This window comes from Mirounga leonina, unplaced genomic scaffold (assembly GCF_011800145.1).
Source record: "Mirounga leonina isolate KUSES-001 unplaced genomic scaffold, KU_Mleo_1.0 Mir_224, whole genome shotgun sequence".
NCBI lineage: Eukaryota > Metazoa > Chordata > Mammalia > Carnivora > Phocidae > Mirounga > Mirounga leonina.
The window spans coordinates 15,358,372-15,378,042 of record NW_023270615.1 but is presented as its reverse complement, the minus strand read 5'-3'; the positions used below and the strand labels follow the sequence as shown (position 1 = coordinate 15,378,042).

The 19,671-nt window shown below is 39.9% G+C and overlaps 1 protein-coding gene across 2 annotated transcripts; it reads right to left on the bottom strand.

The window, feature by feature from the left end:
• Positions 1 to 1,649: 1,649 nt before the first annotated feature.
• Positions 1,650 to 18,544, bottom strand: CD274 (CD274 molecule). Of its 2 annotated transcripts, XM_035029158.1 has the most exons (7): positions 18,451 to 18,543; positions 15,126 to 15,191; positions 14,473 to 14,814; positions 7,689 to 7,979; positions 5,689 to 5,793; positions 4,034 to 4,093; positions 2,365 to 2,981 (listed from the first exon to the last, which is right to left on the bottom strand). In XM_035029158.1, the coding sequence occupies exons 2-7, from the start codon at positions 15,175 to 15,177 to the stop codon at positions 2,959 to 2,961; spliced, it is 873 nt and encodes a 290-aa protein (XP_034885049.1). In that variant the 5' UTR covers positions 15,178 to 15,191; positions 18,451 to 18,543; the 3' UTR covers positions 2,365 to 2,958. The 2 variants fall into 2 exon arrangements, with proteins under 2 accessions (XP_034885050.1, XP_034885049.1); XM_035029159.1 differs by lacking the exon at positions 7,689 to 7,979 and having other exon boundaries at positions 1,650 to 2,981; positions 18,451 to 18,544.
• Positions 18,545 to 19,671: the final 1,127 nt, after the last annotated feature.

The window sequence follows — 19,671 nt, the reverse complement described above, 5'->3', positions numbered from 1 at the left end:
AACTAGGAAGGTAGCTGCAGACATTCCCAGTACTTTTTCCACTGGGACATTAAACTGGGTGTGGTTTTATAAAGCCCAGAAAACAAGACAGTGGACATGCTGGTGCACCAAGGAACAAAATAAATAATATTTTATTAAATTAATGCAGGTGTAAACAATGACAATTAAAATGCAGAACTAAATATCCTCTCTGCATATGTCATTTAGAGTGAAACACAAGACAAGGAGATAAAGTGCCTTACAAATCCAACACCGTAAGAGGGCATTAACATTTAGGAATGGAGTGAATAGACTGTTCCTGCTCAGCCAGAATGCTCCTTATACGTCACACAAAGGATATTGTCATACAAACAAGGGATGCTGTACAGATAAACATGTACGAAAAGATAACAGAAAGAGTTCTGTTGGAGATTCTGGTTCTTCAGCCTTGACATGTGGCAAAACAAAGGTTTTCTTTGTCGATAAACCAGGTGAACGTTTGGCCAAGAGAGCAGGAATACGCTGGGAGGCATGGGAACCTCAAAGCCTTTGAAATGCAACATCTTAGATCTATGTAGTGATGAGAACTGGTCAGACTAAGGGGTTCAGGCACAGCTCATGGCCTTTTCTAGCAGAGGCGAGAGTCAAGGTACATTACTGGAATTTCCAAAAAAACAAAAACAAAAAGCCCACCCCTGTCTTTTTACACCTGCAAAATCAAAGTCTAGTTCTTCTACTCAAGAGAAAACAGATAGGAAAAAACACAAGTTCCAGACATGATTCTATCATGCAGAATTAGTAATAAAGTCATCCTTTAGGAGTAGGCTGACCCAGTGTACCCTGGAGAACCCAACGGTCTCACTTTGGGAAATGCAAAATAAACCAAATCCAAACTCAGTCATAGAGCAATCAGTCAACAAATGCTGGTTGTCCAAATGTCGATGAAGTACATATTTAGCATGTACTAAGTCTTATAAAAGATACTAACAGGCTATGGAAATGCTGATCTAGAAATAAACAAGGCACAGGGCCTGGCCCCTGGGAACTTCACATTTGTTCCAATGGTCCCATAAGATATAATACATTAAATAAAAATAGCAAAGTGCACAGCAGGCGAATAGTGTGTTACCACTTATGTGAATAAAAAATATACTTTATATATATATATCTACATATATTCATAGACTATCTTTAGAAGACTACAAAAACAAAAGACAAGAGTGGCTGCTTCTGGAAAGGAAATCCAATGGCTAGGAGGATGGAATGGGGACTTTTTAATGTCTCCTCTCGGACCTTCTGAATTTTGAATCATGGAAAGCTTTGAATTCAAACTTTAGCAGCACTTAAATAAAAAAAGAGAGAACTGCTGAACAATACCAACACCATATACATAAGCATCAGATTGCATGGCAAAGGCAAATAAATCAGACATAAATATAATGATAGAAAAGGAACTCAAGAGTTATTTTCCACAATTTTTAAAAATACCGACTTACCCCCATAAACTAAAATCACTTTGATTAAAATGTATTTTCAGGGGCGCCTGGGTGGCTCAGTCGTTAAGCGTCTGCCTTCGGCTCAGGTCATGATCCCAGGGTTCTGGGATCGGGCCCCGCATCGGGCTCCCTGCTCGGTGGGAAGCCTGCTTCTCCCTCTCCCACTCCCCCTGCTTGTGTTCCCTCTCTCACTGTGTCTCTGTCAAATAAATAAAATCTTAAAAAAAAAAAAAATGTACTTTCACCTTCCAGGGAACACACTGACGGGCTGTCCAGGGCATGCCCTCCCTTTGGCAGCCTTTCTAGACTCTCCTCTTCATGTCGTCATTCTCCTCCAATACCTTATGCTATGACACTGCATTAAACTGTAATAATGAATTTCCTTATCAATCTCCCCATGATACTATGAGCTCCTAGAAGAGAGGTTCTTTGTCTTGCTCAATCACTGCCCGGCACATGGGTGCTTCCTAAATGTTTTCTGAATGAATTTCCTAAAGCAAAACACAGCTCTAGACTTTATTCTAAAAGGACTGTGGGTGACAGCTGTGGAAATCTGAGGTCTGCTACTTACGGACTCAGGCCAGTTACTTTAGCTCTCTTGCTCCCTCAGCTGTGAAACGGGTTTGAAAAGAGTGCTTACCACAACACTGCTAGCCTAGGCATTAAGTGAGATTCTGTGTGTAGGATATCACATCGTTGTTAACACTGATACTTAAAATGGAACAGATACTGCAGTAACATATCTTACCTTAGGGTCCGAGAATAAGATTATTCGAGGCAACCAAAGTACTGGTGGGTTAAACAAGGTAATATCCTATACAAACCACGGGCCTGTTCTCTACGCTTCTTACGTCCTGGTGGCTGTGGAGGATACCACGCACCTTATAACTACTACACATTTTACTGAACATGCACAATTCACTAAGCAGTAAGTTCAGTTTTGTGACAACATTTTAACTTCTTCTACAATATATCTTCAAAAGAAATCATTCACAACCACACTCACGTGACAAGACTCCAAAGACTCAAAATAAATAGAAATAACATACTTAAATACTGTTGCAACACTGGGACTCTCAGTCATACAGACGACAGAGACGTTGAGTGAAGGCAAAGGGCACTTCTGCAGGAACTGACCATTAAATCAGGGAATCTCAACTTGTTTTCCTAGGATGAGCGATGGACGATTTGTGTGGGGGCTCATCTTTCAGAAGCGTCCCTCCTCTCTCCCGTAGGCACCCATGAGTCTCCCAGTCATTTTGAAGTACCAAGGTCTCCTTTCAGGCTACCCGCTCTGCTCCTTCTTGCTTTGTTCTCCTCCTCTTCTCTCCCAGCTTCCGCTGTTGAGTGATTGGATCTGGTAAGTCCTAGAGCATCTGCAGCTCGCCTGGCCCACTGCACTGCTCTGGTCATGCATAGCTCTGCCAAACTCAAACCACAGGCTGAGAATCCCTGCTTTAAGATCAGGAGTTTCAATGCTGGTTTATGTCTCTTCAAATTGTATATCTGGAGAATAATAATGACAAACATAACTCATATTTGCTAGATGATAGAATATATTTGCAATGAGAGAGACGCAGATTATATTTATGTCCAATTATCTTTATATAATAAAGTGTAACCAACCATCTGGTTTGCCCGGGTTTGTTCTGGTTTAAAACCAAGAGTCCCATGTCCTGAAAAACCCCTTGATTATGGGCAAATCAAGAGAGATGGTTGGTCACCCTAGGATACTCCAAACAACATTCACTATTTAGTTTTATAAAACAGTTGAATGGAATTGACCACATAATGAAACCTGCCTGAGCTCATCCAAACTACTTAGATTACTTTAAATTAGGGCTTGTTGTGAAGTTTGGTTTCTAACTGTATTAAAAAGAATTAGAAATCTTAATATAACTTTATTCTTAGTTCAATCAGGTTGGTAAGGTCTTTCTGACCTTTTATAAATGGAGACATTTTTGGTGAAATGAATTTAAGTGGATAAGTTAAGAGTAAAGTTTTATGGTCAGGCTAGTGGACTCCAAAGCCTGATTTCTGTCAGGTATGAGTCCTTGGGCAATTTGATATATTTTCTTGACTCTCTGGTGTTTTCTACTGTAAGATGGGAAATATCCTAGTATTTCTCTCTTTGATTTTGTTGGGGGGAGATTAAACGAGGCACTGCATATGAAGCAGTTAACATAGTGCCTACTACTCAAGTTTTAACTCTCTTTCTCTCTCTCTCTCTCTCTGTTACTCACCCACATAAGTCAACTTGGTCCCCTTTTGCAGGGAGGTGTTAGGATGCAGAGCTATAAATCTAGCAGAGAGAAGATGCCTCCTGCTCCATCCCCAAAGATGCTCACCACTCTACACTCCAGGGCCATCTCTAAATCTCCTTGGACTACAGGGAGAGTTCTTATATTAGAATTGTGAGGCAAAGAGGGGTCAGTAGCTCCAATAGCCAGCATTCTTTAAAGTGAGGAGAGATTATGGCTGATAGCTTTCTCCTTGTTATTACTTTAACTTTTTGTTTCTTTTTCTTTCAACTTCCTAACCCCTGCTAATATTCTTACCATCTTGTTTCTTTGAGTTCCTATCTCGGATGCCACATTCTTCCACATCCATCATTTTCCCTTGAGGAAAAAAAGGTCATTTTTATTCCCATGTAATACAACTCTACATCCCACATAGTGACTCAAGTTTAAATTCCAAGTTCCTATGAAACATTTTTAATCCCCTAGGAAATCTGGTAGACTTCTGAATTTATTCCATGGGTTCCAAGCCCTGAGGTCAATTCAACAATTTAGGGCATATGCTTTTGCTCCTAGATTTTATTTTATTTTTTAAGTTTATCTATTTTTTTAGTAATCTCTACACCCAACGTAGGGCTCGAAGTCACGACCCCAAGATCAAGAGTCGCATGGTCTTTTCTCCATCCTTCCCTCAAAGATAGACCATATACTGAGGCACTTTATTATACATCAGTTTTCTAGCCACTCCTAATGATGACTAATTACTTTTCATGGGAAATATTCAAAATGCAAGTTGGCAAGAGTTACCTCCTTGGACAAATCAACTCCATCTCAGGATCATCATTATCATTGGACCTTGAGCTTTCTATTCTGGCTAATTGTCTCAGTTCTGTTAAATACCTATTCTTTAGAAATAGCTGACCTCTACTCAATTACACCACTTTCCCAGATCCACCCATCCTTTTAAGGGGCTGTGGGGAATTTTTCAACCACCATTGGAATTCCCTTCCATCTTCCACTTCCCTATTTGACCTCAGATAACTCTACATACAGATCATCACTGGATCCCCTGGTATACTTCTCAAAGTACTGGGGAAATGTCTACTTTGAATCATCTTAAAATGGGAGGAAATTATTTGAATAGATGCATTTTCCTGTGTTTTAATTGTTCCCATGGGCAAAAAGAGAAATAAACACATGCAAATTGCTTTGAAAACTATATAGCACCCTCTGACAGAAATCTTGTAAAATACTCTATGGTAAAAGCATCACTGCTCTACAGACAAAAACTATTTTTATTCCTCAGGGTGCCCGGAAACCAGCTCAATATAACAGTGCAACTAATGCAAGACTCAAATTCAACTGAAGCCGACAGGCATTTTAGCTTTTTGTCCCTTACTCTAAGTCTGTGGTTATTTGCATGATGGAAAGAAACTGTACGAAGTTTGGTCTTCTTCACCCTCTGTACATACCCATTCTCGCACCTCTCACCCCACACACATGATCTTCACCCAGCAATCCTGCTCAGCTTCACTGTCATTGCTATTGAATAGTGGAATGTCTTTGTGCCACCTTGCAAAGGCCAATCAGGTTTCCCTGCAGCTATGATCCAACTGTCACCCCCTTGGAAATGCTCCCACAAGTGTTCACTGCCACCTTCCAAGGCAAGCTATGCTGCAGGACAATGAAACGAGTATGACTGGAGTAAGAGATGAGACACAGTTTCACATGGCAGTGTAGCTGAAGCCCACTTTGCATAAACGGAAGAGAATGCTAATAGGAAGGCAGCATTTTATAAACCCGTGTTTCCTGATTGTGCCACCAGCATTCTGGGGAGGAGAGTTCCCTGCTACCTGGGACACATTACAGAAGGCTGAGCACCCCTGGCGCTGCCTATAAGTGCCGCCGTGAGAACAGGAGCAGCCCTGTACATTGCCCCATATGCCCAGTGGAGACCACTGCAATAAAGGAGATACCATTTCTCTTGAGACAGATGACTGCCAGAGTTACAGCAAGAAACACCAGGACAGCTCCCAGAACCACGAAGTGAGTCCTCTCATTTGGTGGAACTGGAGGGGGTTCTGAAAAACAAAAGAAAACAAAAAGAAACTAAAGATGAAATTTTGATGGGAAGGGGTCAAGAGAATAATCATCCTTGAAGTTGAATTTCGGTTAGCTTTGGGTTACAGTGAGTGGCTGGAATGGTGGGATGCTGGCAGGAAAACGGAGCAGCCCAGAAAAGTGGAAGCAGCCCAGGCTTTGGACAGATGGGTTGGGGTTTCATTCTGCTGCCACTCACTAGCTTTGAGATCTCAGGCAAATCCTTTCACCTGCCTACAAAATGGAAATGATAATAAATTTATTGGGAGGCCAATGTTTATGAAGTGCTTATCACACACACACAGGTAGTTGCCGCTCAGTACTAAATGGGAGGCTCGGTGACCTCCCTTGCATTCTTTAATCTAGAAGCTAGCAGCCTGTTGTACATGGTAAAGATGGGACAGGAAGGCCAACTGGCACTGCCCAAGAGCTTCCACCTCCTCATGTATGTGGCCACGATTCAGGGCCATTGCTTGCTATCTTTTCTTTCTCAGTTTGAACATCTCGGGACATCTAATTCTGGATACTTCTCACCAATCTGTCTGTGGTTCCATGAAGGAAGAAAAGGGGTCCCCTAGCACACGATGCTCAGAGACTGCTAAGTCCCTCCTCCCTCCATTGGTCATGATCCCTGACGACATCGTTCAAGCTTTAAAGCCACAACAGTGGTCAGCCTTCCTCTAGTAGCTTACAGTTTACAAAGCCTGTTTGTATCTATTTTATTTCAATCTCAAAATAAGTTCAGTTTAGACATGCAAGATGTTAAAAAAAATCTGAGGTGATAGATGAGGAAAGAGACCCCAAGCAGTTAGGTGAATAACCCTAAGTCTTCCCATAGATAAGTTGTCATAAAGCAACTTTTAAATGGCAAGAACCCATGAACGCAGCCCTAGCTACCGAAGTGACTCATAACCCAGTAAGCGCATCTCTTAAAGTTTCTCGACTTTTTTTTTTTTTTTGTACTCTTCTCATTCACGGGACCATCCTGTATTGCCTTTTCCTATTGGTTGACTTTTCCACCCGAGTTCTTAGTTGTTTTTTCTGAAGTAGCTGAAGCTATACTGGCAACATCTGCTAGAAGAGGGGGCATTGAGAAGTGCTTTTCAGAACACCTCTGGGTTTATGTTAACATCATGCTCTCCTGCCTCACTTTCTCTAAAGGTCTCAGCCTCTCATCAGACTATGCATCCCACCGTACCCACTCCTATAGGGTAGTAAGAAAAAAAATAATTGAGTCTGTAAGGGCAAGAGCCTCAAATCATTTTCATATGCTGTAGCTCATTCGCCCCTATGGTAACCTTGCCTGAGAGTTTATAACTGTTATAACTAGGGAAAGTGAAGCACACAGAAGTTGAGGAGCTTAGGCAGGGACCACAACCTTATGTCTTACACACTAAGGAGATAGACCACCTTGTGTTGAAATGTCATAGACTATCTTGGGGGTGGGGTGGACAGATGGGGTATGATCCATTTGCTTGTTACCACAGAAACCCTGGAAAGAGGAGCAGCTCTGATGTGCTGGGATCTGGATTCCTGAAACACTGCCTGAGCTGAGTCTTCCTCAGACCATTTCCTACATGGGATCGGATTGTCTTATCTGTTTCTTATCTATTTCCCAGAGAGTGTGAACAGTGTCTTACTCTTCTATGAGCCCCTGCTGCCTGGCATATAGGGCTTATTCGATAAATATCTGCTGAATGTTTATTAAATAGCAATATGACTTGGATGAATGGAGAGGAGGAAGCATTTTGTAAATAGAGTGTTATATATGCATTCACTTATTTAATGAATGATGGATGCCTACAATGAACAGGCACCATGCTGAGGCCATAGGACAGCAGTAGGCACATTTGAATAGAGACATTCAGAATATTACCTGGAATGACCAACTTAGCAGTATTGTTTCTGTTTCCCTCAGGACCTGATCTTCGAAAAGTGCAGTAGAAAATCTCGTAAGTTGTTGTGTTGATTCTCAGTGTGCTGGTCACATTGAAAAGCTTCTCCTCCCTGTTGGAATTAGTGATGGTGGTTTTGCCACTCAGGACTTGATGGTCACTGCTTGTCCAGATGACTTCAGCCTCAGGGAAACCCTCAGCCTGACACATTAGTTCATGTTCAGAGGTGACAGGATCCACAGAAATTCTTTGGTTGATTTTGCGGTATGGGGCTAGGTCATGAGCAAAAAGAAGTCAGGGCTTTCACTTAGGACAAAACTAGATATGTGGCTTGGTGTTGTCTACATTAGGAAAAGTATCAATTCAGGTGGGTTCTCAGAGAAATAAGTTTGATGTTCAGATGTCTCAGCAGTGAGGAACCCCTGTTAGCTCTGCTTCAACTCGCCCGTTCATAGTTGGGCTACGTTTGAGCTCAAAGGAACAGCTACCTAAAATCATATTGCTATTTTTATTGGGCTCCAAGTAAATGCACAGATTAAAGAGAATTGTCATCTTTAAACCAATAGTCTTTCTATCCAAATATAAAATATGTCTGTCCATTTAATCAAGTCTTTGTATCTTTCTCATAATGCTTTATAGTTTTTGCATAGGGCCAACCCATTTCTTCTTAAATTTACTCCTGGATATTTTCTTTTTGTTGTTGTAATGCTGCCTTCATAACATGACCCTCTCCAGCTGGCCAGCATGGTTTTCTTAGACTTTATTTAATAAACAGAAAATCTGATTTTCATGTGGCATTCACTTTTCCAACTGTAAGTCAATGATCAGAAATTAAGTATGAAAAGAATATAGTATCATTATAAAAACTGGTATGTGCTCCTGGATAATACTTTTTAAAGTTTAAATTTATTTTTTACCTCAAAATAGCTTTAGATTTACAGAAAAATGGCAAACATAGTAGAAAGTCCCCACATACCTATCACCCAGTTCCCTCCTACTGTTAACATCTTATATTACCATGGTGCATTTGTCATAACTAAGGAACCAATGTTAGTACATTACTATTAGCTAAACTTCACATTTCATTCCATTTCACTTTTTTCCCTAATGTCCTTTTTCTATTCTAGGATCTCATCCAGAATACCACATTATGATACTTATTTTTTGAACTTTTTATGCTGGCTATTTGAATAAATCATTTAAATAATTATTATACTCAAGAAAGTTAGTTTAAATTTTAGATCATCGATTAAAATTTAGCTCATTGGTTTGGGACCCTTTTAAGATTAAGATACCATGTGTACTATTTTAGTAGATTATTTAATGCATTTACATCCCCTAAGATCTTTATTAATGTTTATTCATGACAAGCATGGTAACGTGTCATTATTCTATTGGTATAATCTTTATTTTACTCCTACTACTTTAGTGTAACCACCAGTGATCCACCCAGAGCCCTGACTCTCCATTCCTTTACAAAACGTATAACAATGGCTTTGTGACAAGATATATTCACAGAGATTTAATACAAAACACTAAGAATCAAACAAGACTGAAATAACTATGTGATATTTTTGTGCTCTTAAATCAATGAAACCACCAATAGAAACACTGGAAATCAACATAATTACAATTTCAAAACACATAATGATTCTCATGAGTACTTGAGTCCTCAACCTTGTATCTGTTATATTTAAGAATCCTTTAAAAAAATAAATCCACCGATTATACTTCCTGAAATAGTATTACCATAACAGGGTCTGGTTCACATAGCACAGAGCTTGATTTCTGGGCAATTTAGTTTTCAAGACTAAAATCACAGATAATGGTAAAGTATTAAAGGTAAAATGTTCGCTTTTTTACTCTTATAATTTTAACAGAATAATAAAGGAGAACGTTGCTTCATGCCTAAGCGTATGTATAAATGTGGTATACTTCTCAGGGCCCAAGAAACGAGTGGAATAGTTCTACTCATTGATTAGATATCCACTGTTCTAGTCTCTAAAGTAGAGCACATGTGTTGGGATATTGGAAGAAAACATTAGAGCTTCCACTTATATATTTTTATCATAATAATTAAGAAATAATCTAAGCTTAATAAACTTTACGAATTGACGCTGGGCCTCACTTCGTATGCCACATGAGGGTCTTAGGGGAAGAGGGAAGTTTTATAACACCAAAGGGAGAATAGTGACTCCTTTGGGCTTATTACAGATTTCCAGATTCTCTTATTTAATTTTAACTAGACTCACCTGCTTACAAAATGAACTGATTAAAAATTTTCCCACAACGAAACTGAGGATGTAATACTAATACTTCAAGCACAAACCACAAGGAAGTGGCAGGAGGGACAATTTTTACCACCACTTTATGAAGTTAAAACAATAAGTACCTAGTTGGACCTGATAAGGTATTGGTTTAAAAACCCTCCAGATTGTAGATAATGCTGCTATAAACACTGCGGTGCATGTATCCCTTTGAATTAGTATTTTTGTATCGTTTGGGTAAATGCCTAGTAGGGCAATTGCTGGATCACAGGGTAGTTCTATTTTAACTTTTTGAGGAACCTCCATACTGTTTTCTTACAATAGCCAAATTATGGAAACAGCCCATTTGTCTGTTGACTGATGAATGGATAAAGAAAATGTGGTATGTATGTGCATATAAACACACACACAAAGAGACACACATACACTGGAAATATTACTCAGTCATAAAAAAGAATGAAATCTTTTTTATTTGCAAAGATGTGGATGGAGCTATAGAGTACAATACTAATTGAAATAGTCAAAGAAAGACAAAAACCATATGATTTCACTCAGTGGAATTTAAGAAACAAAACAAATAAGCATGGGGAAAAAAAGAGAGAGAGAGGTAAATGAAGCAACAGACTTCACTATAGAGTACAAACTGATGGTTACCAGAAGGGAGGTGGGGGGAGGGATGGGTTGAATAGGTGATGGGGATTCAGAAAGGCACTTATGAGGAGCACTGGCTGTTGTGTGAAGTGCTGAATCCCTATACTGTACACCTGAAACTAAAGACAAAAACCAAACCAAAAACTCAAGATTGTCAAGACCATCCACCTTTGTTAACAATGAATTTCACCTTGAAGTATTAGCTACTGATAGTGAATCATCATAATTAGCAAGGCATTAAAATACGATTAAATTTTTATTTCTATCTTTATACATTTATAGAATGTACAATGCATTAGGTTGAACCATATGAAGTTAGTCATGTTCAACTTCTTTTACCTTTTAAAAATGTCAATTTCTTATGCTATATCCTTTACATTAGCACAAGTATATCCTTTGTAACTATACACATACACAAATACACACGTATTAGCTAACATGCTTTACTGATGGAGCAGGTTATCAAAAACATTTGCAGACTCCCGGTTTACTAGATGTAGAGTACACATGTGCTAATCCAATGGTCACATCAAGACCAAGAAAAGCTCACTGTAGTTTTGAAGTCAATATACAACTTCATACACACTCTGGAGGTATAAATACTGGGAGTAAAACCTGGTTGTTATGGGCACAGACTTCAGAACTAGATTACCTGGGTTCAGAACCTGGCTTTACCACTTAATGGCTGAGTGAACTTGGGTAAATTACTTAATTTCTTTGGGCCTCAATTTAATCCTTCATAAAATGAGAATAACACCACACACATCATTGAATCTAAGATGCCATCTATTGAAAGACACACTTAGATACAGAGATAGTAAAATGTGAAAACATACATCTTGGAGATAATGAAGCCCCTACCCCATAGAGTCACTGAGGATTAAGTGAGTTAGTATAGGCAAAATGCTTAGGACAGGGCCTGGCACATAATAAGTACTACATAAGTGTTAATTACTACTATGATTACTACTAGAGCTGCCCCTCCTCCTCTTCTTACTACCAACACTGAAGTGTACTCATGTAATAGTCTTCAGAAAGTACTGGCAATTCCTCATGAACAGACTTTGAAATAAGTTTTCACATATTCAAACCTGTTCATGTTTCAAAAATTTTCCCCTATCCTATTTGAGGAACTATTTCATTCATTCATTCAACAAATATTTTTTGTGTGCTCTTGTCAAACTCCTCCTGAATGCCAAGTCCTAGGGATAGAGCAGTGAATAAAACAGACCAAAATCTCTGCCGTTGTGGAGTACATATTCAAGAAAGAGGAGAGCGATAATAAAACAGGTGCACTTATATGTGTTAGATGGGGAGGAATAGGTTACATGATACATTAGATGGGGAAGAACACTATAGAAAAAAGTCTAAAGGCTGGCTGGTGAATCAGGGAGAGATGGTGTTGGTGGGGAATGATGGCAGTTAATCCTGGGTTCATATGAACAAATTAGCTTTATCAGGATAGCTATGCAATACTTTGTTCTTTCAGTTGCCTAATTCCATCTAAGGTCTTTAAAGTATAAATGGGTATTTCATTTTCCTCACTATTATGTTTGATGATTAAGGAAAAATAGCATTCTCAATTGGAAGTCAGATGCCTGAGAGTATGATATTTAAACTGATAAACACAAAAGGTGCAATAATACCCACAGTGATAATAATAATTGAGTTAATCCAAAACTAAACTCTTAACACATTTCAGTTTTGAAATGCTTCACCTATAAAATCCCATGGTGAGTAAACTCCCTGTGGGGAAGCTGTGCTGCCACGTTTGCCGTGATGGGAAGAGAAGTGTTACTGTGAAATCATTTGCATAGAGCGGTGACTCAGGAATTGTACTTCCTTGAGTTGTGAAGCTCATGCAAGAGGACTATTTCCATTGGTGACACTGCCTCAATGCAAGTGAAGCCTGGTGGCTGGCTTGCTCTCGGGGTAGCTCAACTCAACACCCAAGACCACTGTGTGCAAATGACCACAAAATGGACTGGGACTAGGATGCCAATTTAGTAATTTATAATATAAAACGAAATGGTCAAAACAAATCAGATCCTCAAATCTGGCTGGTCATCCGCTTTGCTCTATCAGGAACCCCTTCTTGGAAAAACCTTCAGTGCCAAAATGTTTCCTACTGTGTTGAGCCATAACAAAGGACATCACAGATCAACAGTGGACATTACAGAGCCCAGAGGACCTGAAAGAACACCCCTCCTTGTTACAGGACAGCTGTCCTACTCTTCGCATACTCCCTAAAGGCTGATGAGAGACCCTCACTTCTGGAAGCAGAAACCTACACTCTATACTTCCTTTCACCTGACTGCCAGGCTTATGTTCTTCCTCCCCAGCCCAGATCCAGCAATGCTAGTCATTCATGGAGCTAAGTGTTGATGATTTCTTTAAGGTCATGAAACACAGTCAGTGCCTGATATTTGCTGATGGGCTGGAGAAAAGTTGAAAATCCCAAACTGGGATTCCACCAGCTTGCTTTCATAAATATCACTGTTGTGGAGAAGTATATGGCAAAATATAATGAAAATTAAGTCTACTTCCCAATACAAGTGACATCTTCTTGACCACAGTAGCATTAATTGATCCAGAATCAGAAACCCAGTAATGTGCCATTAAAAGAGATGCATTTCTCCCAGTTGCTCTGTAATTTTGACTGAGTTTACAATGATCCTTTAACCCTTTATGATAAATGTAAACTTCTTCTACTTGTAATATTGATCTTCAGATTGAAGGTAGTTAAGCCAGAATGGAAAGAACAAGGAGTGATGACTGGATTCTGATCACAAATTCAAAGGTCATCATGTAAACAAAATAAGCAGGCAGATAATCTCAAAACTATGACTAGAGAGGGTAGATATCAGCTCAGTTTCAGAAAATAATTTCAAAAGGCTATGGAAGGGAGGTCCAAGTGACCGGGTGTCACTGTGGAAAGTATGTGAGCAGAAGATCCCTTAGGGGGATTTCTGTTCTTCAGGAGTTTGGATTAGCTGCTCTTACTTAGGATCCTTTCATCTCTCAATTCTATGAGTCTTAACAGTGAAAGTAGAGGGGGTCAGCTAAGGTGTTTTCCTTTTCTTATCTAGTAGCAACACAAAACTTTGAACGCAGGTGACCTGATGACATATTTGTGGGTCAGTACCTGGGAATTTGATACTCACAGTTCCTCTACAACACTCCAAGATGACAGCAGTGTAGATTTTCAAGATGAATATATGCCCAGTGAGCACAGCTTATACTGTCTCTAAAGAAGTTTCCTTTATGTTTGATATTATTTTTTGCCTTTATAGATTGACTTCAAGACTTTTTGAATGTGAACCTCACAGTGGGGTTTGTTTTTACTATATTAATTTGGATTTGACATAGAGAGGTATAAAAGCAGGAAAATGATGGCAGACTTAATAAAATTTAAAAAAAATTATAGTTGAATGAAAAAATTCCTGGAGGGACACACAAACAGTGGCTACTATCTTGACATGCCATGGAGGGCGGCAGTGAAGGGGGAAGGACACTTTTGTAATTCATGTTATTCCCTTCCATAGTGTCTGAATGATTTGCAAGTACATGTATCACTTTCATAAGAATAAAAAAGTAAAGACTAGGAATTTATTTTTAGGAGAACCGAACATACTGTGGAATATGGTCCTACCATGTCCAGCTCTGGATCTCCAGGGACTACCAAAGAGGAAGTGTTTGAAAAATGCTCATTGGAGGGGTGTATGAATGAATGAATGTGCAGATTGCCACTGTGGAGAGCAAGGTGGACTTCCAAGAAGGAAAAGTGCTCAGCACTGGGTTATGGTTTTCATAAAGACTGGGCCTCTTCCCCTGTATGTACTCTTACCATGAACTTTCAAAGTAATCCGCTTGTAGTCAGCACCGCCGTAGCCAATCAAGCAGCAGTAAACCCCGGCATCCTGCAACTTCACGTCTGTGATCTGAAGCGCAGCCTTCCCCAAGAAGAGCTGGTCCTTCAGCAGCTGGGCCCTCCGGCTGTAGCTGCTGTGCTGAACTTGCAGGTCTTCTTTCCCGTTCACAAACTGAATAATTTTCTTATCCTCCATTTCCCAGTAAACAATTAGTGCAAGCAGGTTTAACTGCTTTTCTATCGGGAATTTGCACTCCATGGTCACATTGCCGCCATACTCCACCACATACAGGTCCTTGGACACTGTGATCGTAAATGCTGAAGAGAAAGATGACCAATTTTCAGAAGATGGGAAACTCCTCAAAAAATTTACAGATAGTTTCAGTAATTACCCCTGGGAAATGGATAGCAGGTAATGGACAAGTAGATAATGGGTTAATTTTCTTTCTTTCAGTTTGACCATATTCCCTATATCTTTGTCCAATGAAATGGGTTTATGAGATACAGAAGGAAAAACAATGTTTTCTCTACAAAAAAAGTTACATCCATCTTAAATAATTATTGTAGCTTTTAACTTATGGTTAAAATATTTAAAATACAGAACCTAATGAAAGGATCTGGTGTCTTACCTTTCAGCAAATGGCAGTAGGCCATGAATGCAAAGATGCTAAATATCTTCATCTTTCTCGAGTGACCTAATTATGGAAAGTGCAAAAAGAAAAATGCTTTATTCAATAATTGAACATCCAGGCATCATGGGTCTTGGCAGTTCTAAATGAAATAGTCTTCTGATAACCAGAAAAATGACTGATTGGTTAGTGTGGAAATGCAGCATGGAATTTAGAAGTTTAATACCTTACTTATAACCCACAGTCCTATAAAACCAAGTGGAAAAAAGTTACTATGATGAGAATCTTTAAATGTAATTACAAGGCCTGAAAAAAAACTTATAATGAACACTCGAAAGAGGCCAAGAAGAAAATATTGCACTAAAATCCTCTCAACTATTTCATGTTTTTTCTGCAGTGGGACATATCTAGAAATCCAAACCTGCACTGTGCAAAATTTCAAAGCAAGGACAACCTGACTTCATATCTCCCACCTTTTAATGCTTTTATTCCACCCTTGCCTCTGAATATTTTCATCCTATCTTTAACTACTCAAGCCTTCCGTATCACCATCCCAGCTATGTCCCTTATCTCGCAGGTGCCATCCTTCAGAAATCTACTCTTCTGTCCTTGGCTTATTCCAAGTTATAAATCCTATTCTCTCAATAAACTGATTCCACTAGTAGCAGGAGTGAGAAGGAGAAACAGTTGAATTTGACCAATTCAGACTAAGATGTGAATGACTTACAGCTACTCTTTTAGGGGTATCTGCCTAGATTCTATTCTTCATTTTGTCATTCTGCTTGAAATTCCACCAATTCTTTAACTCAGCAAACATTGATTGAGCACCTCTTCTGTCCCAGGCACTGTTTTAGGTACTAGGAATACAGCAGTGAACAAGAAAGAAAAATCGCTCTCATTTTGGACCTTATATTCAAGTAGGGGAGTAAATAAAGATTTATACTGCATTTCAGCAAATTTGTTTATTTTTTTAAAAAAAATTTTATTGTTATGTTAATCACCATACATCACATCATTAGTTTTTGATGTAGTGTTCCATGATTCATTGTTTGCATATAACACCCAGTGCTCCATGCAGTACGTGCCCTCTTTGATACACATCACCAAGCTAACCCATCCTCCCACCCCCCCGAAAACCCTCAGTTTGTTTATTAACACATTTCCCTCTTGTGTTATACATATATTTACACACTTCGAGAAGTCAGTTTTCCCTCTTAAGGTCTCTTTGACCCCTTGTATACATATAAAAACTCACCAATGATCAATTAATCTATGCTACACATATAAGACAGAAGATTTATGCTCCTAATATATAAATAGCTCCTAAAAAATCAATAAGAACACCACACACAACCCAACAGAAAATGAGCAAAAGGTTCTAGCATACAGTTCAGAGAATAAGAAATACAAACGACATCTACACATCGGAAAGGATGCTCAATCTCAATTTTTTAAAAAGTGTAAGTTTAAAACATTAGGTACTATTTTTCACTTATTAGCTTAACCAAAATTATAAAGATTCCTAATATTTAGTGTTTGTAAAGATATGAACAAATGGGTTTTCTCACTGGGGGGTAGGTAGGAATGGTAGGAATGTGAAGTTACATAGCCTTTTTTGGAAGGCAATTTGATAATCTCCATTAAAATTTTAAATGTATATGATATATGAGCTTTCACTTCCTCTCCTAGAAATGTATCCTACAAAAACAAAAACATATATATAAACAATACATGTGAAGTGATGACATTGATAATTCTAGCCACAAACTGGGAATATTCCAGATAGCCTAACTAGTTAAATAAATGTTGTTATAGTCCTACAATGTAATACCACTAAGGACAGAATTGTATTGATTTTGCAAAGATGTAGAAAGTTGCAGAGTTGTACATGTAGAAATCTACTTTAGTTTAAAAACAAAGGAAGAAACATCTGTGTGTTTAGACATAGGAAATGTCCAGAAAAATCCATACCAACATGCTGATAGTGATTATCTCCAGGAGTGAAATCAGAGGGATGATAGGCAGGTTTTCACTTTTTTATACTTTTTTAAAGATTTATTTATTTATGAGAGAGATAGCAGGGAGAGAGGCAGAGGGAGATGGAGAGAAGATCCCAAGCAGCCTCCATGCTGAGCGAGGAGCCCCAAAAGAAGCTCGACCCCACGACCCTGAGATCGTGACCTGAGCCTAAACCAAGAGTCTGATGCTAAACTGACAGAGCCACCCAGATGCCCCATTTTTAAAATAATTTTTAAAAGGAAGAAAGGATGGGAGAAAAAGAAAAAAAGGGAAAGGAGATTGTTAATGATTTCTTTGTTGTTTTTCTGTGTCCACATTTTCAAATAAATAGATACGTTTTCCTCTTAGTAGAAAAAAAATAAACAAATTTAGTGAACCATTTCACCTTCTAAGCTGCAGAACGTTTGGGAGACAGAGTGGTAGAATGGAAAGAACCCTAGAAACTCACACATCAGAGTTGAGGTAGAATGATATTTGTTTATTTTTATGTCTTTCTTCATTATTTAAATAATAGAAACACAATATAGAAAATGAGAAAAGGAGGGGAAAATCACCCACTATTCCATTACTTTAACCCAGGAAACATTTGCTAACGCCCAGAAATAGTTTGGGTTCTCAAAATGCAGTGGGGTGGGAGCGAGGATTTCTACTTTCTAGTGGGTAAAGGCCATGTTGCTGCTAACCGTCCGACAATGCGTAGGACAGCCACCGCAGCAGGGATTTATCTAGGCCTAGGGGTCAATTGTGCCACGGCCGAGAAACCTTGCAACCACTGCGAGCATTCCAAGTATACATTTTTCTTCTGGTCCTTCCCCCTATGAATCTTTGAAAAACAATTCTAATACATGTTTGGCTTATCATACATATAGGGTTGGGGTATCCTGGCTCTTACTTACAGCAGGAGGGCGCCTTAGGAGCTGCTGCAGGTGTGATGATTTACTCAGAGCAAACTGCCAGGGAGCAGCTAAGGGGGGACTAGGACCCAGGTGCTCGACCTCCAGCCTAGGAATTTCCCTCTAGACCCAGCTACATACCTCAGCACCATATTCATGAACGCGCGGAAACATATACCGACTAAACTGATAGTAAGCGAAACCGAATCCCCCCGCCCCCCAAGAAGGGTCAAACGCCTCAGCTGTCCATATTAGCCCCAGCAGGTACGGGCTCCACCGCCGCGTGAAACCATCGCGCTTTCCCTGGCCCTTCTCTTCTCTCCATCCCAAAGAGAAGGTCTTCAGACCAGCTGCTTTTTAAAGGGCCACCCGAGGTGGCCAGAGGCACCGCTCGAGGGACGGACGCTCCCTACCTGCTGGCGGGGGGACCGGCGGCGGGTGCGGACGCTCGGCGCGCTGGGTCCGGGCGGCCAGGGCAGCGGCCCCGGGACACGCTAATGAGCCGGCGGGGGGAGGGGCCGATGTCCCCGCCCCCTGCCCGCCCCGCCCCCTGCCCGCCCCGCCCCCTGCCCCGGTCAGCCCCGCCGGGGGGTTGGTTGCTTCCCTCCTCGTCGCCCAGCTTTAAAGTGGGGGAATTAGCGGATTCCGCACTCTTGGAAAAAAAATTAACGAAACAGAAAGTGAAACTTACCGTTCCGGTTTCTTGTAAATCAACTTTTAAAAAGAAAAGCTTCAAGGATTAAAGGAAACAACATCTATTTTTAAGATTTATTTATTTACTTGATAAGGAAAGAACACAAGCGGGGGGAGCGGCGGCAGAGGGAGAGGGAGACGCAGGCTCCCCGCCGAGCAGGGAGCCCGATGCGGGGCTCGACCCCAGGACCCCCCAAGATCATGACCCGAGCCGAAGGCAGACGCTTAACTGAGTGAACCGCACAGGTGCTCCCAACACCTCATATTTTTAAAAACAAAGGTTTAAAACAAACCAACTTCAGACGTGTAAAGTAAATTACCATAAGGATTTCAGACAGACAGTTTTATCTTCAGGATCCAGACACCTTAAATTCTGCCATCAGGTGCCCCCCTCTGATAAAAACCTTTTTACAAGGTGAGGGAACATCTTGACATAACTTGATATAATTCTACAATATATATAAAATATGATGACAGGTCCGCATGGCTTTGGTTTTTATTCTAGAAAGTAGGTGTGTCTATAATAGGAAATTATTTTTAATACGTGGATTTTGAGGACTTCCTCAAAGTTCCTCGACATAATGAAACTTCAATTGCTTTGTCATTAAAAGAACTTCCTATCACCACTTACACCTTTTAAGAATGCTCTGGACCCCTGCTATCTTGCCATCTTTGGGATCCAGATTAGGTTAGCACATTCCAGGTGAAGATTAAGAAAACCCTGCCAGTGATAACTCCAGATCAATAGATGACCCAGGCAGAAACCATGTGAGTCACACAAAGGTGATGGCATAATTTACTGAAGCATTCCCCACTGTTGGACTTCTAGGTGCTTCCCTCTCTTTCTCCTTCCTTCTTCTCTTTCTCCCTCCTTCTCCTTCCTTCTTCTCCTCCTCCTTCTCTTTCTAATTTAAATTGACAAACTGAAGTCTTCATCGTTT